Source organism: Mytilus californianus, unplaced genomic scaffold (assembly GCF_021869535.1).
Source record: "Mytilus californianus isolate M0D057914Y unplaced genomic scaffold, xbMytCali1.0.p SCAF_4, whole genome shotgun sequence".
Classification (NCBI taxonomy): domain Eukaryota; kingdom Metazoa; phylum Mollusca; class Bivalvia; order Mytilida; family Mytilidae; genus Mytilus; species Mytilus californianus.
In genome coordinates, this window is record NW_026262690.1 from 39,007,274 (window position 1) to 39,035,254 (window position 27,981).

Genomic DNA, 27,981 nt, shown 5'->3' on the forward strand with positions numbered 1-27,981 from the left:
AAAATTTTTAACTGAATGTTAACTGAATACACAACTTTAAAATTTTTATGGATGGAATTCAGAATACGGTATTTAAAAAATAAGACAACTTAATTTTATTCCGAAACACAATTTAAACAAAATTGGTTAATCTTGCGTCACTAAAAGGGGTCCACATTTTTCCTGAAAAGATACAAATACAAATACTAAGCATAACTGCCATTTAGTCATCTGTTGAATTATTGATTAATGAACCAAACAAGATAAAATACATTGTGATATTAGATTGACATTTCGAGACAGCAATGTCTATGATCTTTATAAAAATATTTCTACATGCATGTGCACCTAACTCAGTGACATTTACTTCTGGCTTATAACTACAGGAAATTTGCTATTATGCACATTTAAAAAATGGAACACTGTAATGTTCAAGAGAATTAAATACTAAACATAATTATATCGATATCATTATAGTTGATATTTATTTAAAATCCAGGTGACTCATGTGTGTGATGCAAAATTCACTGCATTCAACAGCAGGCACAAAACATATTGTAAGTTAAAAAAATGTTTATATTTCTTCTGTTCAATTTATGTAAAACAATGGTATGAGAGAATTATTGAGTATGAGTAAATAAGCTGCAAGTACTTTTTTAAACTTTATGTTGAAAACATTTCTTTGTAGTCTTTTGAAATTGAATGCATTTTTCAGTTTGTTGCAGATATAGTACTCAAATTAACAACCAATAGTCATTCTTAACTGATAATTTCTTCTTTAATTATACAGGACAATATGCAGTTTTTCTTATTTCTTGCAATTATTATTTCATTGAGTGTGGTTTCACACTCGTCTTTACACGATGGAATGAGGGACGAAGGAAGATCTTTATCGGTACGTTTTGGTTATATCTGTTAAGTGAATCTAATTATATATAAGATATATTTACGATAAAAACATATTTTTATTAATTCGCTAGAAACAACATCGTATGATTGCAGCAAAAACTAAATCAAGAAACAATATACGACGGTTGATAACAAGACTTTAGTAACTATAACGGTGCATCAATATATGATGTTCATTACCACGTTTGTCTCATATATGAAATACATGTATCGACTTTTTCTTTGAAATTAATACACAAATTTGATTGGTATGGTACATGAATTATAAAAAAGGACAAAAAGAAAATGCATGATTACTCTTAAAATAATCGATGGTAACCACATTAACCATATGAGAAATACATCTATACAGTTTGAATAAAAAGAAAACCAAACAATTGCACTTTGGATCTGTAAAAATAAAAGAATAGCAATTTTTTTTTCAAACTAACTGTAAGGGATACATAAAATTTTTAATACATTCATAAACAAAAAATCAAACAATAAAAGATATTTCGCAATTTGTTACAGCACAGTAAATATGATAATTGTCAATTACACTTAAGAGGCATTAGCTACGAGACATAATAAAAAGTAAAATATGATTTTTTTGTATAGTCATTAATGAAAGGGATACAGTGAAATAATAATTTGCTTTTACAGCCAATTTGGTTCAATTTTGTCAAAATAAGCTAAGAAACATCGCTGATGAATTATTCACTTGCAAGTGAATAATTCGACCTCATTGAATCCATATTCATGTGACCTTCAATATAACCCCTTAGCTGGAGTTGGGTTACGCATGTATTCAGCTATTAAATGGAAAAGAATGTCAACATTGAAAGTGAAACAAGGATGAACCATTCGATTGACTGATTCGATCCACAATAAAGTCATTCTTTTACAGATAAAAACGGTGATAAACCTATTTTTAAGACTACAATATGAAATCAAACAGATCTAGAAAAAAAAGCAATCGCACGTGGTCGCCTTCTGTTTATTTTATATTTCTGTTTGATCGTTGGCAGTCTTCGGATTTCATCTCGATGGTTAATTAGAGGACGTCTAGACAAAAATACACACGAAATGTTGATACATATTTTCGAGTCCATGCATTGTTAATTGTTTATTTCAGACTTTTTTTGCAATTTGGATACACGTCTTAGTATGTTATAAATCAAATATGAGAATTTGAGTCAAATCGATGAACAAGAATTTGACAGCTTATGCCCCTTCAAAAACCTATTAATTCATTTTTTTTTCAATTGGCCGCCTTGTTAAATATTTGCTTTGTCCAGTCAAATTGTTTTCAAAGCGTTATTTCCAAATCTGTTGCTTAATAAAATTCTATGTCAATATTCGTAAATTTATGCAATATTCAGTTGAAACAAATTTTTGCAAAAGACCCGCGATAGATAATACAATTCCGAACTAGATTTGTAACATTAAACGATATCAATTTTACAGCTACAAATGCGCATGTTGACAATAATTTTTCTTCAGTGATGATCATGCCAAATATTTAAAAATATATAAAGCCAAACACACACGTTGACAAGCTAATATAACTGAAAAAGGACAAAAGTATAGCCAAACTCGGAAGAGTAATCCGTGATATGCATGACAGAGATACATTCCTTAATTACAATTTATTAACTATTTTTGTATTGCAGCAAATTTCAATAAAACAATATCCATATCATCATGTAAGTACCGAGGTATTGAGTTTAATTATTTGATATTTCACTGTATTGTAAGTAATAACGTTTGATCTAATGACAGAGTCTGACGTATCAAGATTGCAAGGATATGTCAAGAACTCCTGAATTTCAAGACAACTACAGTACATGGGAAGAACAGGTGTGTTTATTTTGGTTGTATGGGTTTGGAAAAGAGGAAGCAGAACAATATGCAACTTTATCTATTGAAGATGGCGATCTGGATAGAAATGGTGTAATTGACGGGGAAGGTATTCTTCAAGTATTGATTAGAATTTTATTTGGAAATCCGTCATTGCGAAACAAAAAAAAAACCTTATTTGCAAAAATGTCAAATTAATTGAAAATCATCATTTCATCCTAGGATTTTTTTACTGCGCATTTTTACTTTTTATTGAAGCCTTAACTGATATATAACACACAGAAAGAAAATAATATTTGTTTAGTTTCACGGGAATCGTCTTGGTGAAATATTTTTGAGAGAGAAATAGGAAAAGTATTATGCCCTATTCTTTCCTTTATTTATAGTATACCAGAATTTTTATTCATTTTTGCAGAATTTTTTGGAAGACCAAACCCATGAAAGACACATAATGTTACAGTTTGTTTGTACCTTACGAAAATAAAATTAATCTTTTGATGTCTTCTTTTATTTTGTCGAACAAATTTAAAGATTATTCACATGAGTTTGATGCAGAAAACTGACAACTGTTGCGAGAATACAGTGTGAATGATGGTAACCAATTCTTCAAAGGGTTTAAAGAGTAAAACTTTCTCTATCGAAGAACAAGGTGATCAATTATAGAATGAAAATAATTGAAGAAAACCCAGAACGCGACACCTGAAGTCAACGAAGGAAGGAGTTCAAGCAAATAATGCTTTAGCACTATATCTAATTTTGAAAATAGTAAGTTTTCATTAATATCTTCACCAAGGATTTGTCTTTCCACTTTGCGAGAGCATCCAAATTATCATTCGGTTTATGGAGAACTTAAACCGTTGATCTACGTTTTGATGGAGTTAAAAAGAACAGAAGTCCGTTGATCGATTAGTTACTGGTATGTTAAGTGAAATTTAAAATAGCATTCCATAACCATTGTATCATTACATTATTTTCAGGTTAATAGTATATAGTAAAATATCTCAGTATTACAAAAAAAAAATGGAAGTTAACACTTGCTCTATGTCATTACTCACTCAAACAAAATGGCGATATGACACCTCATTAAATGTCAAAACAGTCTTGAAATTTATGATGAACTAGAGGAAATTGATATGAGCCATCACAAAATGCCCCGATAGAAGCTACTAAGGTAAACTAAACTTTTTATCATGATCGTCATACTACAGTTTTCTACAATGTTTGCGACACATTCTAGTCGAGTTTCATTTCCGATACTACAGGGGTTATAAAGTTAGGGAGAGGCAATGATGTTTGTATATATGCATAGGGGTAGCTAAGTTGAACATTGTTGTTTACCATGTCTTTCAAAGTAAGATTTCCATCTTCGTACGTGCCACACGTGAATAATCATATACGACTTCTAATGGTTTTTAAGTTAGAGAGCTGAAACGATTTGTGACGGACACAGGGACGGACATATACTAGTATATTTTGGTCTTCCTCCGATTAATTGGCTGGATTCTAACAATAGAGGATCGTAAATTAACGATCAACTTCTAGCAAAATTAGTTATAGAACGTATAAGAAACTGTTTTGTAGCAGATTTATCATTTTAGGAATAAGAAGGAATGAGCTGTCAAATTGACAACAAACTGGGTTTTCTGTATTTTGCAAAGCGCTTTCAGGCTTTTTTTTATCTGCCACATTCTATGTTAATTTGTCAATCTATCAAGGACCATAACTCCTGAACAGCAAACATGGAAATTAGCAATATCAGACTTGACCACTACTTTTTTATTTTGTCATCAGTACCAGCACATCAAAATTATAAGAGCATTAGTTGAACGGTTTATAAGTAATTGCATGGGATCGACATATAGTGCGATAGAACCACAACTCCTGGACGACAGAAGTGAAAATCATCAATATGAAACTTGACTTCAATTTTTCATTACTAACAGCATATTAAATTTTAAAAGAATTTTTTGTTTTTCAAGTTTTTGGATGGTCGATATAAAGTGCCATTTTCCAATATATCAAGGACCATAACTCTTGAAAGGTAAAAGTTAAAAACGTCAATATTGAACTTGATCCCAATTTTGTCCTCAAATACAACATATGATAATTTAAAAATCATTCGATGAACAGTTCATAAGTAATTGCATGAAAAATGTTGACAGCCGCCCGCACGCCTGCACGCAAGCACGCCTGCACGCCCGCACGCCTGCACGCCCGCACGCCTGCACACGCGCACACCCACCTGCCGTACGTCCACAATATTTCACCAATTGAATAACTTGAGTTTTCCTTCGAAAAACCCAGTTTAATATGCAATAGTTATCATATATTTTTATAAAATTACGAATGTTACTTTTCTCCTCTATGGTCTTGTGGTAGCGTGCTCATCATGAGTGCAGAAGGTCGTCGGTCGATCCGGGTAAAATCAGAGACTTGATTCAAGAGAAGGGTCAATATAGAGCTCGATATTTTGAAGAGACAAGGTCAAACGTTGACCTCTAAAAGTATTTTGTTTTGTCGTTTGGTTGGTGTCTCATTGGCGCATATCCTACAATATCTTCTTTATGTAAATGTGCAAATATATATGAGTAAGAACAAGTATTGGCCAGATTGGCATACAGGCGTGTGAAATGAGATAACTTATAAATGTTCCTTTATTCATATGAGGCTTATTTCATACAGGAACTTCTTAGGAAGAAAGAAAAGAAGTAAGCAGCATTATTTAATTCACTTCTCGCTATGAGGATGATGTCCTCTTACTAAGTAATTTAAAATTTGGTGACTATGTAGAACGCATCTATTCCTTCGAACATGAAATATGGGATACAACAGATAGAGTTGTCTATCTGGGGTTCGTGTTGCTTAGTCTTTAGTTTTCTATGTTGTGTCATCTGTACTATTATTTGTCTGTTTGTCTTTTTATTTTTGGCCATGACGTTGTCAGTTTGTTTTTGATCTGTGAGTTTGACTGTCCTCTGGTATCTTTCGTCCCTCTTTTGTCTGCCTCATATCTTGACGTACATTTAGAAATTGACAGTGAGGGTCGGTTGAAAACAAAACATAACGACCAAAAGGATGATTTCAGTTTCCAAATTGTGAACTTTCCATTTCTATGTAGCAACATTCCAGCAGCGCCTGCATACGGAGTATATATCTCCCAGTTGATACGATATTCTAGGGCTTGTGTTTCCTATCATGATTTCCTTAATAGAGGATTGCTGCTCACAAGGAAGCTATTAAACCAAGAGTTCCAAGTGGTGAAGTTGAAATCATCCCTTTGTAAATTTTACGAACGCTATCACGAGTTGGTTGACCGTTATGGAATATCTGTTTCAAAGATGACGATGGGTATGTTCCAATTGTCGCTACTACAATCTCGTCCCCTTTCCCCGAATGTGACTTACCGAAATAGACATATCACCGGGTTTGTATTTACAAGAGTAGCACGACGGGTGCCACGTGAGGAGCTGGATCTGCTTACCCTTCCGGAGTACCTGAGATCACCTCCAGTTTTTGTGGGGTTCATGTTGCTCAGTAATAGGTTTTCTATGTTGTTTTGTGTACTGTCTTTTTCTTTTCTAGCAATGGCGATGTCAGTTTATTTTCGACTTATGAGTTTGAATTTCCCTTTGGTATCCTTCGCCTCTCTTTTTCATCACATCTATCCCATTGAACTTAAAGCAATACTACCACACATAAAGTTAGGTTTGCTTCATAACTTCATTAACACTGAGATATTAACAGTTATGATCGGATAGAACTTAACTTTTCGACAAAAGAAGTTTTTAAACATTGTTATAATTTTTTTTTATTTTATGTAACAAAAATCCAGCAGCATCATCATTTGAAATATATATATATATCTCCCAGTTGATACGATATAGGACTTGCATTTCCTATCGTGATTTCTGTCTTACCTACTGCTTATAGCAAGTTATTGAACCAAAGTTTCGTAATTGTGAACTTAATGAAATCTCTGAACGTCGTACGGAAGCCATCATAATAAGGTTGATCGTTATAGAATATCTGTGTCACAGATGACCACTGATATGTTCCACTTGGCGTAACACAATCGCGTTCTTCATTCTTCATTTTTAACATCATAATTAGTTTTATTTTTTGTGTCTTCTTTACGAGAAATGCAGTTTTAAACCAGTATAACTCTAATTGATCGTATTGACTCCAAAATAATTTTCTTATAAATTTCGACCATTGACATTTGTCATTTGAATACATAATAATTAACGGAGATGTTAGGGGTTTACGTCAAAGAGACAGCAGTGTAACAACAGTGAAAATAACAGTTCATTAAAGCTCAGAATACGGTATTCAAACAATAAGACAACGTAATTTTCATCCGAAATACAATTTAAACAAAATTGATTAATCTTGCATCACTTAAAAGGGTCCATATTTTTCCTGAAATGATAAAAAGTACAAATACTAAGCATTACCGCCATTTAGTCACCTGTTGAATTAATTATTAATGAAACTAAGAAGATAAGGTATATTGTGATATTAGATACTTCGAGACAGCAATGTATATTGTCTTTATAAACGTATTTCTACGTGCAAGTACAAATAACTAAGTGACCTTTTCTTCTGGTTTATAACTACATCAAATTTGTTATTACGTACATTGAAATGAATCACTGTAATTTTCAAGTGAATTTATTATAAAAACATAATCATATCGATATCATTATAGTTAATGTTTATTTCATATCATTATCATGTGAAGCTCTAAATCAAGGTGACACGTGTGTCTGGTGAAAAACTCACCAGCAAGTATAAAACATATTGTAAGATAAAGAAATATATGTTAAATTTATGTAGAACAGTGTTATGAGGGAATTGTTGAGCATGAGTAAATAAGCTGCAAATACTTTTTAAAACTTTATGTTGATAAGATTTCTGTGTTATCACAGATGCCTGAAATAGTCATTTGAAATTAAAAGTCTTTTCAGTTTGTTTCAGATACAGTACTAAAATTATCAACCAATAGTCATTCTCAACTGATCATTTCTTCTTTAATTTTACAGTGTAATATGCATTTTTTCTTATTTCACACTCGTCTTCACGTGATGGAATAAAGGATGTGAGAATATCTTTATCGGTACGTTTCAGTTATAACTGTTGATCACTGTTAAGTGAATCGAACTATATATAAGAAATATTTACGATAAAAATATATTTTTATTAACTCGCTAGAACCAACTTGGCACGATTGCAGCGAAAACTAAATTAAGAAACAATATACGGCGGTTGATAACAAGACTTTAATAACAATAACGGTACATCAATATATGATGTTCATTACCACGTTTGGCTCATATGGGTAATACATATATCGACTTTTTTCCTCTGAAATTAATACATAAATTTGATTGGTATGATGCATGAACTATAAAAAAGGACAAACTGAAAATGTATGATTACTATTCTGATCAAAATAATCTATGGTAGCCTCTTTAACCATATGAGAAATATATACAGTTTGAAGACAAAATAATGATTGAACTATGGATCTGTTCAAATAGGAAAAATAGCGTTGTCTACTTTTGAAACTAGCTGTCAGGAATACATATCGTTTTGGATCCATTCATAAACAAAACATCAAACAGTAAAAGATATTTTTCAATCTGTTATAGAACGGTAAATATCAGAAACATTTAATTGTCAATTACACTTAAAAACCCATGGATTCATTTTTTTTTTATTGACCGCCTTGTAAACAAGTATATGCTTTGTCGTGTCAGATTTTTTTCAAAGCGTTATTTCCAAATCTGTTAAAAAATAAAATTCTATGTTAATATTCGTCATTTTAGGCCATGTTCAGTTGAAACTTACCAAAGATCATACAATTCAAAACTACATTTGTATCATTAAACGATACCAATTTTACTGTAAAAGCGCATTTCGACCATTAATGTCTTTTCAGTGATGATCGAGGCCAAATATTTCAAAATTTAAAGCCAAACACACACGTTAACGAGCTAATATAACTGAAAAAGGACAAATGTATAGCCAAACTCGGATGAGTAATCAGAGCTATACATGAAGAGATACATTCCTCAATTACAATGTATTTCAGAAGTTTTTATAGCAGCATATTTCAATAAAACAATATCCGTATCATCATGTAAGGTATTGAGTTTAATTTAATTATTTGATATAACAGTGTATTTTAAGTAATAACGTTTGATCTTATTAAAGAGTCTTACTTTTCAAGATTGCCTGGGTATGATAAAAACTCCTGAATTTGAAGACAACTACAGTACATTGGAAGGAGAGATGTGAGTATTGAGGTTATGGTATTGGATTGAAAGAAGAGAAGCAGAGCATGCCACGCATTCTATTGAAGATGGAGATCTTGATAAAAATGGTGCATTTGACGGGGAAGGTATTCTTCAAGTATTGATTGGAATTTAATTTTAATTCCTTTTTCTTACAAATGAAAAAATGTCACATAACAGTAATCAATATGTTAAACAAAAATTCAGAAGTGAGTAAGAAAGATTGTCAAAACAAGGGGAGCCATTGAATACCAACATAGAAGAAATAAATGTGTAATTCAATTTAAATTTTGATTGATATTGAAATTCATGAAATTGAGAAATTATGCCGTTTAACGTTTAACTGAACGTTTTTCAAATAACTAAAAGAAATAAATCTTATAAAATTTCATATTGTTTCTGAGTTTGTACAACGAATCATAGAAATTAACATTTACTATTCATTTTACACACAAGAAATTTCATATGCTTTGCAATAATTGAAAATAAAATGCACAAATAACAGGATAATACGATGGCAGAATAAGGCCATCCAAGAAATATGTTTTAGCTCGTTCCCACAACATAGTATTTTGTTAACACAATGATATCCTGTACCCACAATTTGGTTATCGTATACCTACAAGATGGTTGACTTGTACCCACAACCTAGTATATTGTTCCCACAATATAATATCCTGTATCCACAACATATTATGTTGTTCCCATAAGATAATATCCTGTACCAACATCATTGTATATTGTTCCCACAAGACAATATTTTGTATCCAGAAAAAGGTGTTCTTGTTCACAAAAGATAATATACTTTGTTGTGGGTACAGGATATTATCTTGTGGGAACAGTTAACTATGTTGCGGGTACAAGATAGTATCTTGTGGGAACAATATACTATGTTGTGGGTACAGGCTATGATCTCGTGGAAACAAGAAAACAATCTTCAAGTTGTGGGTACAGGATATTATCTTGTGGGGAAAATGTAATATGCTGTGGATACAAGTTAACCATCTTTCGGGTACAGGGTATTACCTTATGGGAACAAGAAACTTTCTTGTAGGTACAACATACTATCTTCTGGGAACAATGTACAATGTTGTCGGAACAGGTCAATCATCTTGTAGGAATAAGATAATCAACTTGTGGGTAAATGATTTTATCTTTTGAGACCAATGTACTATGTTGTGGGAACGAGCTAAAAAATATATATTGCAAGGCTTTGTTCTGCCATAAGTACTTTTGGTCTTGGGAGATTAAGAGAAATAAAATTTGGTGTTTTTTTTTAATTTTTTATGACAGAATTTTAACGTATTTTTTAAATGGTTGCTATGGAAACAAACTATAACGTAAATTTAATTTTTTAACACAATTGAATAGTTTAGTGCTTTTTCTTTCATCCTTGTAAAATAAACATTGTATTTATTTATTATATTTATTTCCATAGTACTTTAACTTTTCCTTATTTTCAGTTTTTCAAAGATTACTTTTTTGTACTTATTTAAGCAAAGTGTTGTTTGGGTGGTTTCCATGGTAACAAAGGGTCAAAATATAAAAAAAATATATGAAACTTAAGTTCATACCGTATCTTCTTCAAAAACAAAATATAAAGACATTTTACCTTGAATCAACATTCTTACAAAGACACAGGTTCTTAACACACTTATGATTTATACTCATACTATTATCAACCAACTGATGAACTTTTGCATTTTACCGATTTTAGCTCATGTTATTTAATATACACCACAAACGAATAATAATTTGCCACTGCTTATTAAATTTAGGTGTTATATCTAAGTCTCCAGTAACTGCCGCATTTGGTGTATACTTTCTTCTCTTAGAAACAATCTACAGGCCCTTTAATGTATGGAAATTATACAAGAATTTGTTTTTGCATCCCATAAAATTTCTTCATATTCTATTATAAGATAAATCAAACTCTCATATTATTTTCCAAATACATCGAAACAAACACCACGTAAAATTTGACACTTGGCTATTTCCAACCCTAAAGCTCTATTTACTGCGGGTGCAACGGCCTTTGCTGTGATATCATAGTCTAAATGATCGTTTAAAAAGAGACCAAAATTAGTATAATTACTAGAAAACTTAATAATATGATCATCACCATTAAAAATTACATCAGATCTAGGAAACGGTTGTGGTCTAAAATGTACAACGTTACTCTTATTTGCATTTGTATTCTTACAATTATCTTCACACCATGTAGATAAAGCATTTAATAAATATTGTAACTCTTTTTCATCGTTTGCTATATCAGCAACGTCATCAGCATATAATAAAATGAAAAGTTTTTCATCACTTATTTCTATTCCGTTGTCAAATGCCGTAAGAAATGTAACTACATCATTATTACAATAAGTTACACAAAATAAGCGATAAGGGATATCCTTGTTTCAATCCACAGTTTACATCAAACTAGTATGTGAAATGACCGTGTGTTCTTACAGAACATAGTATATTTGTATAATTGACTTAAAAGCAGAACAAAAAATCCACGCAAAAACACCAATTTTGTTTAGTTTATACTATAAAATATCTCTTTGTATAGTGTCGTTATCATTTTTAAAATTATCACATGAGGTTTTTTCTTAGCAATTTGTTTAATTACAGATATACTCCAAAGATTTCTATAGAACTTTTTTGTCACTACAAAACACCTGGAGTCCGAAAATACATCACTTGTCTAGTAAATATCACCTGACGTGACAGATTTACGAAAAAGATCAAAATCTACACTATAATGGACAGGTCTAAAAACCATCCCCAAATTCCAAATTACAGATTTAAATGTGGGGAGAGGTTATATAATTTTTTCTCAAACATTCGAGCTGCTAAGGTTTTCAGACTAAAGGTCAAATATTCAAAATATATCCAGGAATCATAGTTCACGACTTATTATTCAGCGATTGATTTGTTCTATAAAGTTCTGTCTTAAAATATCTGTGTTATATGTCGTTAAGTATTTATCTTCTGGTTGCCTGTCTGTTTCCATGGTGTTGTCTATCCATCTAGTAACTCAAACAAGGCTTTTTAAATTTATTTATAAATCTTATAACATGAATTTATCTCGGTCAACTCCCTTTTGTCAGGAGAAGTCCAAGATAAACAACAAACATTTTGACAAAGAAGTCAAAAAGTGAAAGATGGTAAGATTTGAAAACATATGCTAAAAATTAAGGAAACTAAAACGAAAATGAAACCCGAAGGTTGGTATTTGTTTCCTCCTGATATTTTACGAAAATTACATCCACTGTCTCTAAATTAATGCATCGATAACACAAACTAACTTTTTCAAAGTAAGTTTGTGTAATAGAAAAACAAAGGATATGGGGTATCCATCTATGACACAAAATCAGACAAGTTTGTGTGTATATATATATCGAGCACATTTGTAAAATCAAAGATGCAAGAAGTCCATTTTTTTAAAAAGGAAATCCGTTTTAATTTAGCTATCAGACTGTAGATAAATGTGATTGAAAACTGTCAGTTGTATGCTTGGAAGTACAAAAGCATGCAAACATTTTAATACATGTACGTTTTTACTGTTTATTGAAATCCTGAAATATCACTTACAGAAGAAACTTATTTGTTTATAGTTTCACGTCTTAATGTAACATTTCCGAGAGAGAAAAAGGAACAGTATTATGCTCTATATCTCCCTTTATTTAGTATATTAGACGTTCTTATTCCTTTTGGCAGAACTGTTTTGAAGACCAAACCCATGAAAGACACAGAATGTTACAGTTTTATTGTACCTTACGAAAATGAAATTAATCTTTTGATGTCTTCTTGTCAAATCAATTTAAAGATTATTCACATGAATTTGATGCAGAAAACTGACAACTGTTGCGAGAAAACAAAGTGAATGATGGTAACTTATTCTTCAAAAGGTTTAAGGGGTAAAACTTTCTTTATCGAAGAACAAGGTGATCGGTTATAGAATGAAAATAATTGAAGAAAACCCAGAACAAGCTGACAGCTGAAGTTAACGAACAAAGGAGGTCAAGCAAATACTGTTTCAGAACTATCTAATTTTGGAAATAGTAAATTTCCATTTATATTTTCACCGAGGCTTTGTTTTGCGCTTTGCGATTAGATTTATTGATTACAAATACGAGAGTATTTAAAAATATTATCATTCGGTTTATGGAGAACTGAGACCGTTGATCTAAGTTTTCAGGTGGTTGAATAGAACAGAAGTCTGTTGATCGATTAGTTACTGTTATGTTGAGTGCAAATTTAGAATAACATTCCATAACCATTGTATCATTACATTATTTTCAGGTTCATAGTATATATCAAAATGGCTCGGTATTACAAATTAGAATCAAGTTTACACTTGCTGTTTGTCATTCCATACTCAAATTAAATGGCGACCTGACAACTCGTTAAATGTCATTAAAAATGCCCCGCTAGAAGCGACTAAGTTAAACTAACTTTTTGATCATGATCGTCAAATTACAGTTTTTTTCTACAATGTTTGGGACACACATTCTAGTAGTTTTGAATAATGATTAGAGTTTCATTTCCAATACTCCAGGAGTTTTAAAGTTAGGGAACAGCAACGATGTTTGTACATATGCATAGGGGTAGCTAAGTTGAACTTAGCTGTTGACCATATCTTTCAAGATTTCCTTCTTCGTACGTGACACGCGTGAATAATCATTACGAAGTTTCATATACAACTTCGAATGGGTTTTTAAGTTGGAGAGCTGAAACGATTTGTTACGAACACTCGGACGGACTAGATAATACTAGTACATTTTGTTCTTCCTCCGATTAATCGGCGTGGTTCTAACAATAGAGGAGCGAACATTAACGGTCAACCTCTTTCAAAAATAGTTCAAGAACGTATTAGAAACTGTTTGTGTAGCAGATTTATCATCTAAGGTATAACAAGGAATGAGCTGTCAAATTAACAGCACATTTGGTGTTCTGTATTTTTAAAAGCGCTTTCAGGCTTTCTTTTTCTGCCACATTCTATGTAAATTTTCCAATCTATTAAGGACCATCATTCCTCAATATCAAAAGTAAAAATCGGCATCATCAAACTTGACCACTATTTTGTCAAAATTCTGAGAGCATTAGTTGAACGGTTTATAAGTAATTGCACGAGACATAGTGCGATTTTTCTATCTATCAAGAACGATAACTCCTGGACGGCAGAAGTGAAAAATCATCAATATCCAACTTGACATCCATTTTTTCATCAGTAAGAGCATTGGTCAAGTTGTTGGATGGTCCACATAAAGTTCCATTTTCCAATATATCAAGGACGATAACTCCTGAACGGTAAAGGTGAAAATCGTCAATATTGATCTTGACCTCCATTTAGTCTTCAAAAACAACATATTTTAATTAAAAAAAAACATTCGATGAACAGTTCATAAGTTATTGCATGAAAAATGTTGGCAGCCGCCCGCACGCTCACACACCCACACGCCCACATGCCTGCATTCCCAACCGGTGTACTTCCGCAGTACTTCACCAATTTGATAACTGGATTCTGATAACTCAGTTTAATATGGAATAGTCATCATATTTTTTTTATAGAATTACGGATGCTAATTTGTTCATTTTCTCCTCTATGTTCTTAATAGTAGCGTGCTCGACATGAGTAGGGAAGGTCATGGGTCGGGTAAAATCAAAAGACTTGAAAATTGGGTAGTTGTTGCTTCTCCGCTAAGCAAGTGGAATTTAGCAGTAAAAGAAAAGGATGGTTGGCCAGGAGTCAAAATGATTTGTAAAGTTAGAGTTACCTTGTTTACTAGCGTGTTAAATTCCGGCTCAGTGTGTCAATCATGTACAAAGCAGGGTTCATACATATATCACATTAACATGTTCTCATCCTGAATGTGTATTTCATTTGCTGCTAGATTGCCATTCATTATTATCGTTTATTTTCCGTTATATTTAACCGTCCATTGAGTTTTAAATTCACATTTTGTAATTTTGACGCTTGCATTCCTATTTGACCTTGAATAAAGTTACGTTCATACAGTTTTCGTAAACGGCATGTGTTGTCACCAAACTGTACATGAATTCTTCGCCATGTGTCTTTGTTGTTTGTCTTTTCATCGTTTCTCGGTTTGTTTTTTGTTTTGTTTTTTTGCAATGGTGTTGTCGGTATTTCTTCGAGCTATGACTTTTGATTATTCCTTTGGTATCGTTTTACCCATCTTTAAATATGCACTTAGTTAATTTTTGTAAGTGTTAACATATTTTACTCAAAGTTGTTCAACCTAGTTGTTCAGATTAATTTGACTACAACGTAAATGTAAATATTCATACATGATCACTTTCCTTGATACAATTGTATGTCATTCCTTTCTAATTTTTCTTCAAAGACTGTCTAAAACAAATCCACGTAAATGAACATTATAATTTAGCCTTTATGAAAGCATAATTATTTTGAAATGACCAGCAATTGACGCCTTTTTTATACAATATGATAAGCTACAATTGTTTCCCCGTCAATGTCATATAATAAGATTAAGCATGATTGCCAATGAGACAACTCTCTACCAAAGACTAAACAGTTTTTGGTATTGAACTATCTTATACTAATTGAAAACTTCTATTTTTTATGGATGGAATTCTGTCAAGGGGTACGCCAGATAATGGTCAAAACATAGAAAGAAGTCGTCTAATATTCTTTTCCAAATTAGGTGAAGCTGTGAGGTTGTTGATAGTAAATATAGATAGGTAGATAAATTCACGGGTCTAGGGAAACTCAGACAAGAACACAATGGTGGCATAAACGGTCTTACTACCCTACCAAATATTTTGTAGTTTCCGCGAACAATACCTGAAAAAATATCGATCTTTTTTGTTTATTAATTATTTTATTATATAAACTCCTTGATTATGAAATATGGTATTGACATTTCACTTGCAAACCCATTATATCCATTTACTAAAGAAGAAATCCAGGAAAATCTTAGATCTCTCTTTTCTGGTACTTTTCTGGACTATTCTCCAAAATGAAAAACCTGTATTGTAGTTCTCTCTTTTCTATAACCAAATTATATAAGTGATGCCATAAACAGCATCATATTGCTGGTTCTGCCAAATGCTTCGCAAAACGTTTTTCTTAATTAATAAATTATACTCTATCAGCAATCAAAACTAGGCTTGTGAGCTGCTGTAAAAGCACATACACTTAAGCCTGTGTGTATCTCATTGAAAAGTTGACAGTGTTGATCACATCTATCACATTGAACTTAAAAATAATAATACCACAGATAAAATTAGGTTTGGTTCATTTCATTACTTGATAAGCACTAAGATATTAACAGTAATGATCGGTTAGAACTTTTAAAACTTTACTACAAAAGAATTTACTTGATTTTTTAAACATTGTTCTGGTTTTTTTACGTAGCAATAATCCAGCAGCATCTTCATTTGATATATATATATATCTCCCAGTTGATACGATATCTGAGAACTTGCGTTTTCTATCGTGATTTCGATCATACCTACTGTTTATAGCAAGTTATTGAACCAAAGTTTCGTAATTGTGAAATTAAAGTCATCTCTTCGAACGTTTTATGGAAACCATCATAATTATGTTGACCGTATAATCTGTTTGACTTCTACAAGTGAGAGGTTTATCTAGCTTAAAAACAAGGTTTAATTTTAAAGTCTCTATGTTAATTTTAATTTTGAGGTAGTAAATACTTAATGGAGTAAGTATAAATAGTCTAACACCCTTCCAATCAAAACAAAAACAACATACATGTGCTTTAAATGTCTGGATCATTACACCATGTGGCTTTATATATTTAAATATGAAAGGACCCCTATAACAATGAAAATAACTTATTTTTATTTTGATAACTTGACATATGAAGTTATTAATATAAAAGAAAATGCTCTATTCATTTTGATCTCATTCGCCTATTCTGTACTGTTATACTTGTTTATAATATATCTAACATTTTCTAATAGAAATTAAACAGTTATTTGATGAGAAATTAGAACAATTACATGACACCAAACTTAACTGAAATCCGTTTTTTTTTTTGCTGGTCAGTTGAGGTCAGGTAGATATTCAAATTTATAAAGTCACATGATACAATGGAACATACATTTAAAGCACGTGTTTGTTGTTTTTGTTTTGATTGGAATGCTGTTATACTATTTATACCTATTACTTCATCAAGTATTTACTAATAAAAAAATAAAAATCACAGAGACCTAATCGGTAATTTTTTTAATTATTGGCAAAAATTTATTAAATTATTAAACAGAGTTCGTTCATATCATATATTAATATACATTACAAAAAAATAATAATGATTTGAATAAATGAATTTTTAAAAACATTTTCTGCAAATATATAGAAGTCAAACGGACTATTATAGAATATCTGTTTCGAAGATGGCCGCTGATATGTTTGACTTGTCGTAGCACGATCGCGTCCTTCTTTCCTCGTTTTTTTACATCATAATTAGTTATTTGTGTGTCCTTTACAAGAAATGCTTATAGCACAAGTGCTATGTAGTTACCTGTTGAATTATTGATTAGTGAACCAAACAAGATAAGGTACATTGTGATATTAGATTAACATTTTGAGACAGCAATGTCTAACTAAGTGACCTTTACTTCTTAATTATAACTACAGCAAATTTGCTATTACTAACATTAAAATAAAACACTGTAATTTTCAGTGTATTAAAAATTAAACATAATTATATCGATATCAATATAGTTGATGTTTATGTCATATTATTATTATTTAAGGTTCTTATTCCAGGTGACACGTGTGTCTGATGAAAAATTCACTGTCTTCAATAGCAAGCATAAAACATATTGTAAGTTAAAGAAGTATTTATATTTCGTAAGTTCGATTTATTTAAAACAATGATATGAGCGAATTGTTGAGTATGAGTAAATATGATGCAAGTACTTTTTAAAACATTATGTTGATAAGATTTCTGTTTTATCGCAAATGCCTGAAATAGTCATTTGCAATTGAAAGCATGTTCCAGTTTGGTGCAGATACAGTCCTCAAATTAACAACCAATAGTCATTCTTAACTGATAATTTCTTCTTTTAATTTTACAGGACAATATGCAGCTTTTCTTATTTCTTTCAATAATGATTTCTTTGAGTGTGGTTTCACACTCGTCTTCACGTGATGGAATGAAAGATGTAAGAAGATCTTTATCGGTACGTTTCAGTTAGATCTGTTAAGTGAATATGATATTTACGATAAAATTAATTATGGATTTAACAACTCGCTAGAAACAACATTGCATGATTGAATCGAAACCTAAATTAGAAATGATATACGGCGGTTGATAACAAGTCTTTAATAACGATAACGGTGCAACAATATATAATGTTCATTACCACATTTGGTTCATATGGGAAATACATGTATCGACCTTTTTCTCTGAAATTAATACACAAATGTGATTAGTATGTACATGAATTATAAAAAAGGACAAACTGAAAATGTATGATTACTATTCTGATAAAAATAATCGATGGATTAACCATATGGGAAATACATGTATACAGTTTGAATAAAAAATCATAATTGAACTGAACTTTGGATTTGTATAAAAACAGCGTTTTCTCCTATTGGAACTAACTGTAAGGTAGCATCAATTGTCAGTAAATTCATAAAGTAAACAAATCATTTTATAAACATTAAAAAACAAAAAAATATAGATATTTTTCAACTTGTTAGAGCACAGTAAAGAATCATTTAAAACACCTAAAACATTTAATTGTCATAAAAATCCATGAATTCATATATTTTTTTAATTGACCGCCTTGTAAACATCGGACTCGGACTTCTTTTAAACTGAGATTTACTGTGCGTATTGCTGTGTGTTTGTTTATTCTACATTGGCTAGAGGTATAGGGAGAGGGTTGAGATCTCACAAAACGTGTTTAAGGCATTTTTGCGCCTGTACCAAGTCAGGAGCCTCTAGCTTTTGTTAGTCTTGTATGTTTTTTTTAAATTTTAGTTCATTTATATGTTTTGGAGTTAAGTGTGTCGTCCATTTTATTTGAACTAGTACACATTTTTGTTTAAGGGTCAGCTGAAGCCCGCCTACAAGTGCGGGGGCTTTGTCGCTGTGTTGAAGACCCATTGGTGGCCTTCGGCTGTTTTCTGCTCTTTGGTCTGGTTGTTTTCTCTTTGACACATTCCCCATTTCCATTCTCAATTTCAAATATTTGCTATGTCGCGTCAGTTTTTTTTTAAGCGTTATTTCAAAATCTGTTGATAAATAAAATTTTATGATAATATTTCGTGATTTTATGCCATATTTATTTGAAACAAATTTTTACCGAAGACCCACGATAGATAATACAATTTCAAACTAGATTTTTTACATTAAACGATACCAATTTTACAGCATCAAATGCATCAAATGCGCATTTGGACAAGTAATGTCTCTTTAGTAATACCCGAGGCCAAATATTTGAATACACACGTCAACGAGCTAATATAACTGAAAAAAAGACAAAAGTAAAGCCAAACTCGAATAAGTGATTCGTGCTATGCATGCGACATACATTCCTTATTTACAATTTATTAACTAATAAAAAAAATAAGGAGATGTGGTATGATTGCCAATGAGACAACTATCCACCAAAGTTCAAATGAAGTTAGTATTACAGTAAATTTCAATAAAACAATGTCCATATGGATCAACATGCAAGTATCAAGGTATTGAGTTTAACTATTTGATATCCCGCTATATTGTAAGTAATAACGTTTGATCTTATTACAGAGTCTTACTTATCAAGATTGCAAGGATATGATTAAAACTCCTGAATTCAATGACAACTACAGTACATGGGAAGAACAGATGTGTTTATATTGGTTGTATGGGTTTGAAAAAGAGGAAGCAGAACAGTTTGCAACTGATACTATTGAAGATGGAGATCTGGATAAAAATGGTGCAATTGACGGGGAAGGTAATCTTCAAGTATTGATTGGAATTTTATTTGGAAGTCCATTAATTACGCTATTAAACTGTTGTTCATTGTGAAACAAATAAAACGTTATTTGCAAATATATCCAATTAATTGGAAATATCATTTAATGCTATGAATTTCTTTTTCTGTGCATTTTTACTTTTTGTTGAAGCCTTACCTGATATATAACTCACAAACAAAAAATGAATATTTGCTTATAATTTCATGTCTTGATGTACCTTTTTCGACAGACAAATAGGAACAGTATTATGCTCTATATCTTCCTTTATTTATAGTATATCATGGTTTTTATTCCTTCTTTTTTTTCAGAATTGTATGGAAGACCAAACCCATGAAAGACACAGAATGTTAGTTTGGTTGTACCTTAAGGAAATAAAATTAATCTTGTGAAGTCTTCTTATATTTGTCGAACTTATTTTAAGATTATTCACATGTGTTTGATGCAGAAAACTGACAACTGTTGCGAGAATAAAAGGTGAATGATGGTGCAAATTCTTCAAAGGTTTTAAAGGGGTAAATTTTCATTATTGAAGAGCAAGGTGGTCAATTATAGAATGAAAATAATTGAAATTCACCCAGAACTAGACAGCTGAAGTTAACGAAGAAAGGAATTAAAACAAATAATGCTTTCAAACTATCTAATTTTGGAAATAGTAAATTTTCATTAATATTTTCATCGAGGTTTTGTTTTCACGCTTTGCGATTAGATTTGTTGATAACAGATACAAGAGTTTTCAAATTATCGTTCGCTTTATGGAAAACTCAGACTGTTGATCTAAGTTGTTTCATGGGGGTTGAATAGAACAGAAGTCCGTTGATCGATTAGTTACTGATATGTTGACTGTGAATTTAAAATAATGTTCCACAACTATGAATGATCATGTCAAGTTTCATATAAGACTTCGAATAGGTTTTTATAGAGCGGAAACGATTTGTGACGGACATACGGATGGACATACGGACGGACAAGCTTATTCTAATATATCTTGGTCTTCCTCCGATTACTCGGCGGGTTTCTAACTATAAAGGAGCGAACATTAACGGTGAACTTCTAGCAGAAATAGTTCAAGAACGTATAAGAAACTTTTTGTGTAGCAGATTTATCATTTTATGAATAACAAGGAATGAGCTGTTAAACTGACAGCAAAAAGTAAAATAACAAAAATACCGAACTCGAAGGAAAAGTCAAAACGGAGAGTCCTTTATCAAATGGCAAAATCAAAACCTCAAACACACCAAACGAATGGAAAACAACTGTCATATTCCTGTCTTGGTACTTGGTTTTCTTTCAGGCTTTTTTTATCTGCCTCATTCTATGTATATTTTCCAATCTATCAAGGACCATAACTTCTGAACAGCAAAAATGAAAATCGTCAATAACAAACTTGACCACTATTTTGTCGTCAGTAGCAGCATATCAAAATTCTGAGAGCATTTGTTAAACGGTTCATTATGAATGAAGTAATTGCACGGAAACAACATACAGTGCTATTTTTTCAATCTATCAAAAACCATATCGTCAGAGGTGAAAACCATCGATATCGAACTTAACGTCAATTTTTTCTTCAGTAACAAAATATAAGAAAAATATTAAAATTTTAAAAGCATTGGTCAAGTTGTGTTTCAAGTAATTTGCATTTTTGACGGTCGACATAATATGCCCTTTTCCAATATCTCACGGACCATAACTCCTGTATGGTAGAAGTGAAAATCGTCAATATTGAAGTTGACCTCATCAATAACAACATATTATGATTTAAAAAGCATTCGATGAACAGTTCATAAGTTATTGCGTGGAAAATGTTTGCAGCCGCCCGCCCGCCCGCCCGCCCGCCCGCCCGCCCGCCGTACTTCCGCAGTACTTTACTAATTTAATAACTGTACATTTGATTCGGAAAATCCAGTTAAATATGCAATAGTCAACATATATTTTTATGAAATTGCGAATGCTAATTTGTTCATTTTCTTCTTTGTGGTCTTTTGGTAGCGTGCGGAAGGTCGTGGGTCGATCTCTGCAGACTTGAAAATTAGGTAATTGTTGCTTCTCCGCTAAGCAAGTCACATTAAGGAGTAAAAGAAAAGACTGGTTGACCAGGAGTCAAAATAATTTGTCCTTTTATGATACTGTCATGCGGACTATTACCTTGTGAACTAGCACGCTAAAATTCCGGCTCAGTGTGTCGATCATGTACAAAACATGGTTCATATTTAAATCACAAAAACATGTTCTGGTCCAAAATTTGCATTTCATTTGCCGCTAGACTGCCATTCATCATTATCGTTTATATTCCGTAATACTTAACCGTCCGTTGACGATTTTTGAAATCACATTTTCGTAACTTTGACGCTCACATTCCTACTTGTCCTTGGATAAAGTTACGTTTCACCTAAAATATCCATTTACCAAAGAAGAAATCCCGGAAAATCATAGATCTCGTTTAATTCTTTTGTTTCTTTAGACTGTTATCCAAAAATAGAAACCTGTATCGTAGTTCTCTCTATTCGATAACAAAATTGCATAAGTGATCCTATAAACAGCCTTATATTGCTAATTATGCCGTTAGGTTCACAAAACGTCTAATTTACATCTATTCTATCAGCAATCCAAACAGGGCATCTGGTCTACTGTAAAAGCACATACACTTAAGCCTGTATGTTATCTTAATGAAAAGTTAACGTTTGACTGCAATGTTGATCTCATCTATCCCATTGAACTTGAAAATAATAATACAACAGATAAAGTTAGATTTGCTTCATAACTTGATTAACAAAAATATATTAACAGTTAACTCAACTTTACCACAAAAAAAATCTACTTGATTTTAAAACATTGTTCGTTTTTTTTTTGTTTTTTTTTTATGTAGCAAAAAATCCAGCAGCATCTTCATTTAATATGTATATATCTCCCAGTTGAAACGATACCCAACGACTTGCGTTTCTTATCGTTATTTCCGTCATACCTTAAATCAAGTTATTTAACCAAAGTTTCGTAATTGAGAAATTAAAGTCCTCTCTTCGAACATTTTTTCAGAAGCCATCATAATAAGGCTGACCGTAATAGAATATCGGTGTCACAGATGACCACTGATATTTTCCATTTGTCGTAACACAATCGCGTTTTTCGTTCCTAGCTTTTAAAATCATAATTAGTTTATTTTCTTGTGTGTCTTTTACGAGAAATGCTAGTGTTTGAAACCATATTAACTCTTATTGCTCAGATTGACTCCAAAATAATTTTTTGATAAATTTCTACCATTGACATTTGTCATTTGTATACATAAGAATTGATGGAGACGTTTTGGATTTACATCAATGAGACAGAAACCTAACAACAGAAAAAATAACAGTTCATTAGAGGTCGGAATATGGTATTAAAACAAAAAGGCAACATAATTTTATTCCAAAATACAATTCAGACAAAATTGATAAATCTTGCGTCATTTAAAAGGGTCCACATTTTTTCGGGTATAATACAAATACAAATACTAAGCATAAGTGCTATGTAGTCACCTGTTGAATAATTGATTAATGAAACAAACAAGATAAAATGCATTGTGATATTAGATTAACATTTAGAGACAGCAATGTATATTGTCTATATAAAGGTATTTTTACGTGCAAGTACATATACTGAGTGACCTTTAGTTCTGGTTTATAACTACGCCAAATTTGCTATAACGCACATTAAAATGGAACACTGTAATTTTCAAGTGAATTAAATATAAAAACATAATTATATCGATATCATTATAGTTGATATTTATTTCATATCATTATTATTTTAATCTGCATGTTAATCAAATTGACACTTGTGTCTGGTGAAAAATTATCTGTATTCAACACCAAGCATAATACATATTGCAAGTTATAGAAGTATTATATCTCGTATGTTCAATATTTGTAAAACAGTGATATGAGAGAATTGTTGAGTATGAGTAAATATGCTGCAAATACTTTTTAAAGCTTTATGTTGATAAGATTTCTGTGTTATCACAGATGCCTGAAATAGTCATTTGAAGTTAAAAGCATTTTTTTAGTTTGTTGCAGATACAGTATTCAAATTATCAATTAATAGTCATTCTTAACTTATGATTTCTTCTTTAATTTTACAGAGCAGTTTTTCTTATTCCTTGCAATTATGATTTCATTGAGTGTGGTTTCACACTTGTCTTCCCGAGAGGGAATGAAGGATGTAAGAAAATATTTATCGGTACATTTCACTTAAATCTGTGAAGTGAATCTAATTACATATAAGATATATTTACGATTAAAAAATTTTAAGGATTTTTTTTAACAACTGGATATAAAAAACATCGCATTATTGCTGCGAAACCTAAATTAAGAAAAAATATACGGCGGTTCATAACAAAAGCTATATTAACGATAACGGTGCATCAATATATGATGTTCATTACCACGTTTGGCTCATATGGGTAATACATGTATCGACCTTTTCTCTGAAATTAATACACAAGTTTGATTGGTATGATATATGAATTATAAAAAAGTACAAACTGAAAATGTATGATTTCTGTTCTAATCAATTTCATCGATGGTAGCCACAATAATCATATGAGAAATAGATCCATACAGTTTGAATAAAATTAATGATTGAACTTTTGATCTGTAAAAATAGGGGAAAAAATTGCGTTTTCTCCTTTTGAAACTAACTGTCAGGTATACATAACATTTTAGATACATTCATAAACAAAACATCAAACGGTAAAAGATATTTTTCAACTTGTTATAGAACAGTTAATATGAGAAAAATTTAAATGTCAATTACACTTAAAAACCCATGAATTCATTTTTTTGTTTTTTTTATTGACCGCCTTGTAAACAAGATTATGCTATGTCGCGTCAGATTTTTTTCAACGCGTTATTACCAAATCTGTTAAAAAATAAAATTCTGGGTTAATATTCGTCATTTTATGCCATATTCAGTTGAAACAAATTCTTACCAAAGACCCGCAAAAGATACTTCAATTCCAAACTAGATTTGTAACATTAAACGATACCAATTTCACAGCTACAAATGCGCATTTCGACAATTAATGTCTTCAGTGATGATCCAAATAATTGAAAAAACTTAAAGCCAAATACACACGTTAACGAGCTAATATAACTGAATAGGAGCAAATTTCAATAAAACAATGTCCATACCATCATGTAAGTATCGAGGTATTGAGTTTAACTATTTGATATACCACTGTATTGTACGTAATAAGGTTTGGTCTAATAACAGAGTCTTACTTATTAAGATTGCATGGATATGATAAAAACCCATAAATTTGAAGACAACTACAGTACATGGGAAGAAGAGGTGTGTTTATTTTTGGTTATGGTATGGGATTGAAAAAGAGGAATCAGAGCAGTATGCAACTTTATCTATTGAAGACGGAGATTTGGCTAAAAATAGTGCAATTGACGGGGAAGGTTAACTTCAAGTATTGATTGGAATTTTATTTCAATTCCCTGTTCTAACAAATTGTCACAAAAAAATAATCAATATGTTAAACAAATAATGAAAAGTGAGTAAGAAAGATTTTCAAAACAAGTGGGCCATTGAATACGAACTTAAAAGAAAAAATGTGTAATACAATTTAAGTTTTGATTGATATTGAAATTCATGATGTTGAGAAATTATGCCGTTTCAGTGTGTAAAATGTTTGATTATTAGTCCACGTGCTTTAATTGCATGTAAAGATTCATGAAATCCGATTTGTCCCCTTTACATTTCTCTTACCTCCATAAAGGAATTGGATTTCAAAAATAGGGCGTAAATGAGTGCAAAACGGAATGTTTATCAATTAACGAAAAGAATAAAATCTAAAAAAAATTTCAGAATGTTTCTGAGTTTGTGCAAGGAATCACAGAAATTAACAAAAACTATTTATTTTACACACAAAAAAGTTAATATGCTTTGCAATAATTAAAATGAGCTCATGTTCTACACCACAAACGAATAACAATTTTCCACTGCTTATTAAGAATACGTGTTATACCTAAGTCTCCAGTAACTGCAGCTTTTGTTGGATACTTTCTTACTCCAAGAAAAAACTACAGGCCCTATTATGTACGGAATTTATACAAGAACGTGTTCTTGTACCCCATATACCTGCTCCATATTATATTATAGGAAAAATCAAACGCTCATATTATTTTACATATACATCAAAACAGACGCCACCTAAAATTTAACATTTGGTTATTAGCAACCCTAAAGCTCTATTTGCTGCAGGTGTAACGGCCTTTGCTGTAATATTATAGTCTAAATGATCGTGTAAAACGAGACCAAGATTAGTATAATTACTAGAAAACTTAATAATATGATCATTACAATTAAAAATTACATCAGATCTAGGTTCAGATGGTGGTCTAAAATGTACAACGTTACTCTTATTTGTATTTATTGTCATACAATTGTCTTCACACTACGTAGATAAAGCATTTAACAAAAGTTGTAGCACTTTTTCATTGTTTGCTATATCAACAAAGTCATCAGCATATAATAAAATACAAAGTTTTGCATTATCTCTTTATTCTTACAGAACATAAAATATTTGTATAAATTGTCTTAATAGCAGAACAAAAAGTCCACACAACACTAATTTTATTTAGTTTATACCATAAAGTATCTCTATGTATAGTGGCGTAATCCTTTTTAAATAATCACACGATATGTTTTTCTTTGTTATATAACATATATACTCCAATGTTTTCTATAGAACCTTTTTGTTACTACAAAACATACCTTTGACCTAATATACAACACGTGTCTAGTAAATATCACCTGTCGTAACAGATTTACGAAACAGATAAAAATATACACTGTAATGGACAGGTCTAAAACTATCCCCAAATTCCAAATTACAGTTTTCAATGTTGGGAGTGGTTATATAAATTTTCTCGAACATTCGTGCTGCTAAGGTTTTCAGACTAAAGTTCAACATAGTGAAGCTCACTCTTCCCAGGCATTTCAGTTCACTATTTTTTCTTCTGGTTGTCTGTCTGTTTCCACGGTTGTTGTCTGTCCATCTTTGATTTGGTGTTTAATTTCCCTTAAAATCTACATTTATTTTACATATTTACAATTAATATAGCTTGTGATTCAAATAAGGCTTTTTTATACGTATTTATAAATCTTAAAACATAATTTGATATCAGTCAACTCCCTCCTGTCAGGAGCATACCGAGATAAGCAACTAACATTTTGACAAAGAAATCCAAGTGAAATATGGTATGATTGGGAGAAATATGCTAAAAATATGGGAAACTATAGAAAATAAAAACTGAATGTTGGTATGTGTTTCCTCTTGACATTATACGAAAATTATACCAACTGTCACTTAATCAATATAGATAACACAAATTAACCTTTTCACCGTAAGTTTGAGTGTATATATCGAGCACATTTGTAAAATCAAAGATGTGGGAAGTCTATTTATTTACAGTCGAAATCCGTTTTAATTAAGCTATTAACCTGTAGACCATTGTGAATTTTCAAAAAAATCATGAATTTTTAAAACATGTACATTTTAAATTTTTATTGAAGTCTGACCTCAAACATCGCTCACAGAAAAAAAACTAATTTGTTTATAATGTCTTGATGTAACATTTTTTAAGAGAAAAAGAAAAAATAGGAACAGTAGTATGCTCAATACTTCCCTTTATGTATAAAATACCCGGATTTTTAATATTTTTTTTCAGAATTGTTTGGGAGACCAAACCCATGAAAGACACAGAATGTTACAGTATGATTGTACCTTACGAAAAAAAAAATAATCCTTTGATGTCTTATTGTATTTTGTCAAACTAATTTAAAGATTATTCACATGAGTTTGATGCAGAAAACTGACAACTGTTGTGAGAATACAGTGTGAATGATGTTAATTAATTCTGCAAAAGGTTTAAGGTGGATCATAGGTATATATTTCCTCAGATAGAATTTTCTTATACTATGCCAAAATGAAGATTT

At 31.2% G+C, this 27,981-nt stretch overlaps 2 protein-coding genes across 3 annotated transcripts; both read left to right on the top strand.

Annotated features, from left to right (window-relative positions):
• The first annotated feature begins 390 nt into the window (after nucleotides 1-390).
• LOC127698302 (uncharacterized) lies at nucleotides 391-27,794 on the top strand. Of its 2 annotated transcripts, none has more exons than XM_052201701.1 (4): nucleotides 391-536; nucleotides 770-874; nucleotides 2,650-2,836; nucleotides 27,714-27,794. In XM_052201701.1, exons 1-4 carry the CDS (start codon nucleotides 486-488, stop codon nucleotides 27,737-27,739), a joined length of 369 nt encoding a protein of 122 aa, XP_052057661.1. In that variant the 5' UTR covers nucleotides 391-485; the 3' UTR covers nucleotides 27,740-27,794. The 2 variants fall into 2 exon arrangements, with proteins under 2 accessions (XP_052057661.1, XP_052057660.1); XM_052201700.1 differs by lacking the exon at nucleotides 27,714-27,794 and adding an exon at nucleotides 3,143-3,225.
• On the top strand, nucleotides 17,794-20,392 carry LOC127698303 (uncharacterized). Its single transcript, XM_052201702.1, has 4 exons — nucleotides 17,794-17,857; nucleotides 18,111-18,215; nucleotides 19,796-19,982; nucleotides 20,313-20,392. The coding sequence occupies exons 1-4, from the start codon at nucleotides 17,816-17,818 to the stop codon at nucleotides 20,336-20,338; spliced, it is 360 nt and encodes a 119-aa protein (XP_052057662.1). The 5' UTR covers nucleotides 17,794-17,815; the 3' UTR covers nucleotides 20,339-20,392.
• Nucleotides 27,795-27,981: the final 187 nt, after the last annotated feature.

Coding starts and splice junctions, on each gene's coding strand:
- LOC127698303 (XM_052201702.1), top strand. CDS start 17,816: ATGAAAAATTCACTGTCTTCAATAGCAAGCATAAAACATATT. Junction 17,858..18,110: donor TAGCAAGCATAAAACATATT/GTAAGTTAAAGA, acceptor TTAATTTTACAG/GACAATATGCAGCTTTTCTT. Junction 18,216..19,795: donor ATGTAAGAAGATCTTTATCG/GTACGTTTCAGT, acceptor ATCTTATTACAG/AGTCTTACTTATCAAGATTG.
- LOC127698302 (XM_052201701.1), top strand. CDS start 486: ATGTGTGTGATGCAAAATTCACTGCATTCAACAGCAGGCACAAAACAT. Junction 537..769: donor CAGCAGGCACAAAACATATT/GTAAGTTAAAAA, acceptor TTAATTATACAG/GACAATATGCAGTTTTTCTT. Junction 2,837..27,713: donor TGGTGTAATTGACGGGGAAG/GTATTCTTCAAG, acceptor ATTTTTTTTCAG/AATTGTTTGGGAGACCAAAC.